General features: G+C 36.0%; 1 protein-coding gene across 1 annotated transcript; it reads right to left on the reverse strand.

Annotated features, from left to right (window-relative positions):
- Nucleotides 1-243: 243 nt before the first annotated feature.
- Nucleotides 244-3,752, reverse strand: LOC117321189. The gene is made up of 3 exons (XM_033875656.1): nucleotides 3,307-3,752; nucleotides 1,355-1,870; nucleotides 244-684 (listed from the first exon to the last, which is right to left on the reverse strand). The coding sequence occupies exons 1-3, from the start codon at nucleotides 3,659-3,661 to the stop codon at nucleotides 413-415; spliced, it is 1,143 nt and encodes a 380-aa protein (XP_033731547.1). The 5' UTR covers nucleotides 3,662-3,752; the 3' UTR covers nucleotides 244-412.
- Between the last annotated feature and the right edge of the window lie 612 nt (nucleotides 3,753-4,364).

The raw sequence follows: 4,364 nt of genomic DNA on the forward strand, positions 1-4,364 counted from the left end.
TAACAAAGTACAAAATTTTATAAAATCCAGCGGAAGATTTTAACAAGATTTTAATAATATTCAACATGTTTGAAAATGTTATTGACTTTGATATATTATTTTGTGTGAGTGCCTAATGTTATGTAGGCCTATATCTCTTTCGTACTGCAGTTGATCAGTCTGTAATATCATCTGTTGTCTATGTAACTATTGTAAGGAAATGGCTTCATAAGTTGTAATAACTTGTGCCATATCCTATTTGCAAATATGTATAAATAAAATATGTTTAAAGTAAAGTAAATGGTAATACGAATATCAGGTTATATTATAAAACTCCTAACACGTGTCGAATGACATTAGTCATACTATGTTTTAACTATTAAGTTTTGGATTACGAAATACTACTAATAGATATTCATGAATTGTTTAGTTACTACACTACAGGAAAGCTGTCTCTGTATGTGGTTTCTGGACCGGTGTCATACACAGCTGTTACCATCACAAAAAGTTCCGCTATATTGTCATCCAACTCGAACGTGAAGACGTTACTGTCAAACACGTGATACCACACGACATCAGAGAATCCGAGTTCGGTGCCAACTGTCAGTATGTAGGACGTCTTCAGCCTGTCAGTCACTTCAAAAACCTGGGAACAATTAAGGGTGACATTTCCTCCCTCAACTTCCGGGAATCCACATGGCGTTCCTGAAAAATCAAATACGGTATAATGTCTAATTACCTAAACCACTGCATTAAAAAAAAGAAAAAGCTTTGAATAGAGAAACAAACAAAATAATCTTATCGCCTTCACGGATTGTAATTTATCACATTACTGGTTCGTTCTACCATGCAATGCGAGAGTCAAAAACATCCTAGGAGACATGCGTATTGCCACTATTATGACGTCATGTATAATTTATAACTGCACTATAAAGATATCACTGTTTATATGATAAACACAATCTTACACTTGTGTCTATATAATATTGAATTGAATTTATCAAATACGTTCAATACTTTAGAATGTCACTCACCTAAATGTTCGTGGCATACCACATTATGAAACTCGTTTAATGAATTCACAGATGTAAGATCATGTATATATATTTAGGGAATGATGAGATGACCATGATACACTAATAATAGTATACCTTGTAGTGTACTGCCACTTAATGATAAACCTCACAATGTAGAATTGTATTTTACTGACTCCCTGTTGTTTTTAGATACCCGCAAACAATACTATTCTATTCGTACTCTTTTTCGTAATACGTAAACGTTTAAAGTTAAAGTGATCCTGATTTTGTAAATCATAGTCAGTTCATTATCTCTTATCAATTAAGAAAAAAATAGATCAATTTATATATAGCATTACCTGTCAATAACGGTGACTGTCGGAGTACATATATGGTTGAGTTGATGATCTCACTGAAAACGCCTCTCTCGTTAGAGCCTCTTACTTCCAAGCCACATTCCGAGCCCTCCACGATGTTTAACGTGTAAGTTGTAACATAGTTATGGAAACCCACGTCTACCCACGATGTCTTGGAACCGTTCATGTAATCTATACGATACTGGTACGTGACGTCACCCGCGGGGTAATCAAACTCGTCCCAATGGAACTGAAGATTCTCCCCGAACCTCGTCACGACCTGTCCAGTGACCGTGGTACCGTGGACATTTAGGAATGTTATTCGGCTGTCGGTATGTCCGGGGGTATCCAGAAGGATGGTGACGTCATTTGTACGGGTCTGTTTTATCATCCCGGCATTGTTTTCACACGTGATTGTACCAGTAATTATGGTGCCATGTGGGATTCTGAGGGGTTCTGAATCCACACTTATCTTTGATTTATTATCGGTCTGCATTCCTTCGGTTCTCCATATCGACCCTGTTATCATAAATTGATGCTTAAAATGATTATAGTTAGACAGTATTAACCCATGCATTTTTCATTACAACAAGTTGTTGTACCAAAATATACAATAGGATCAGATTGCATGCTAAGCAGTTATATTAATCTACTCCAGGTATGAATAGATTATTGTGCAGTTTGTATATCCTAGAGCAAATATCGTTATATTTATTATTTACATCTCAAAGGCAATACGTATTGAATCCATCAATACAAGTGTTTCTGCCATAAATACCCATTAACTCCTCCTTCAGCCTTCCACACATGTGAGCTAGACTCATATCGGATGCCCCAACAATTCACCAAAGCTGTATTATAATGTGCATTAAGACATAGAATTTATAAGGTGATATATGCATGTAAAAATTAAAACAATAGTGTAATTATTCAATCTATACATACATAAATAAATCAATCTGCGATTAAAATAAGAACTAATCTAAGAACTAATGTAAGAAGCAAGTCGTTGGTACAATATCTGTAGATTACAAATGGTATTAAAGCCTTAGAATGCCCAGACTGTTTTCTCATAATACTGTTTATTCCAAAAGTTTTAAACATTCTTAAACAGATTGCAATATATCAATATCAAAATCACCAGGTAGCTTGTAATTTTCCATGAGCCAGTACTTTCAGAGTAAAGTGTTGCGGATTATTTATTTTATTCCTTAATTGTAGTCTTTGTTGTTCATATAAATAGCATTTAGAATACAGTGAAATAAAGTGTATTCTCCTCTGTTACGTCATCATATTGGCGAATCAATCAGATGGTCTTTATATGGTATATTGTGGGATGTTCCTTTCCTATGCCAAGTTATAATCCGTGCAGCTTTTATTTGAACTGTACCAGTTTAATGTTTATATGCATTATTACAGTTGTCCTTAAAAAAAAAATCTTCATACTTTAGTATTGGTCTGATGAATGCTACGTTTATGTATGAATTTTTTTCCCATCTTATTGATATTTTAAACTTTTGAGAATGTTGTCTCTTCTATGTAATTTCTGAAGAAATATTGTGTATATGTTCAATGACCCATCAGCTTTAATATTTAAGCCAGGTTGTTTATAAGTTTGTGAACTATCGATAAGAGTGTTTGAGAAATACAACCGAGGGATAATTGTTGCTTTTGTTCTTGAGAAAAGAACAGATTTTGTTTTATTTGGTTTAAATCTAACATCCAATTTTGCAAAATTTGATATTTTCAAAATCAGTGTTTAATTTTAATGTTATCATCTTTCACTGCATGCCGATATACGTCACCAGCTAATAATTTTACTTCGTTGCTTAGAGTGTAAGGTAAATCATTAATAATCAATAGTTTTTACTAATTATTTGTAGCTCGTATCTTATATGACTTCACGCAACTTCCTCGTCACAAATGAGGAGCAGTAATGACATATTTATACTTACCACATGCTACAATACAGTTCACGTGCTGACTCTCTTCGTCCACTACCTTCCACGTGATATGGATGACCACGTGACCTTCTGTTCCATCACTGTACTGAAGAAGTACGTCCGATATTGTTGGTGGAGTATGATCAATGATAAGAGGCGATGACCGGAAGTAGGATCGCAGACCGACGTTGTTTTCCACTACTGCAGTAGCATATATAGGGGTTCCATGAGGTAGATTAACCGGAAACGCGTGATAGCCTCCCGTAAACACTGGCTCAAGTGCACGGACCTGGTATCCGTGTATAGTTGTCCCCACACCTAATTCTACTGATCGCACATCACTTTCTGGATCGATGAACTGCAGCATGGCTGATACTGTAGAAAACGCTATCTGCTGCAGAGGTATCCGAAAGGTTGAATAATTGTGTAAACTAACGTTGTTACATCCATCCAAAACAACTGTGAGACTACCAAGGTCTACCTTCCTATCTGATGCTTTCACAGAAATAACAAGGCTCTCCACGGAATGAACAGTAAAGACATGGGAAAAAGACTGACGCACCAGATGCGCTTTAAATGAGTGATCGTTGAGAGACACTACTATACCAGTATCTTCAGTGCTGTTTGATATGGTCACCAAAAGTCGATAGACAATTGAATCATTTCCCAAGCTTATCTTCCATTCTTCATTTGGTGTAGACAAATTAATTTCATGTGTTTCATTATACAGTGTAACGTAACTGGCACATTGGTAAGCGACTGGTGGGGTCGGATCGATAATCACCGGTGGAGAAAGAACTTCGTCACTTTCCTGTCCGGACGCATCCATGGCTTTAACTTTAATAATGTAACTCCTACCGGCCAGTAGGTGTAGACCTGGAATTGTTGCTTTAGTTTTTCTACCTACCGACTGGAAGGTCAAAACCGAGGAATTGTCTGTAATATCAACAACTGCAATTTTATACAGATGTATATGTGAATGTCTGTCCATAAAGCCGTTCCAGGAAGCTTCCATGGTATCGGTAGAAGCTTGACTTTGGTGGTTTTTATAGTTCTTGGTATTGAACACA

The sequence above is a fragment of the Pecten maximus genome, unplaced genomic scaffold (assembly GCF_902652985.1).
Source record: "Pecten maximus unplaced genomic scaffold, xPecMax1.1, whole genome shotgun sequence".
Lineage (NCBI taxonomy): Eukaryota > Metazoa > Mollusca > Bivalvia > Pectinida > Pectinidae > Pecten > Pecten maximus.

Bases quoted from the DNA above. Each gene is read 5' to 3' on its own strand.
- LOC117321189 (XM_033875656.1), bottom strand. From the start codon at position 3,661: ATGCTGCAGTTCATCGATCCAGAAAGTGATGTGCGATCAGTAGAATTA. The intron at 1,871-3,306 runs GTAAGTATAAAT...TTATGATAACAG, and splicing joins GAACTGTATTGTAGCATGTG to GGTCGATATGGAGAACCGAA. The intron at 685-1,354 runs GTAATGCTATAT...TTGATTTTTCAG, and splicing joins ACAGTCACCGTTATTGACAG to GAACGCCATGTGGATTCCCG.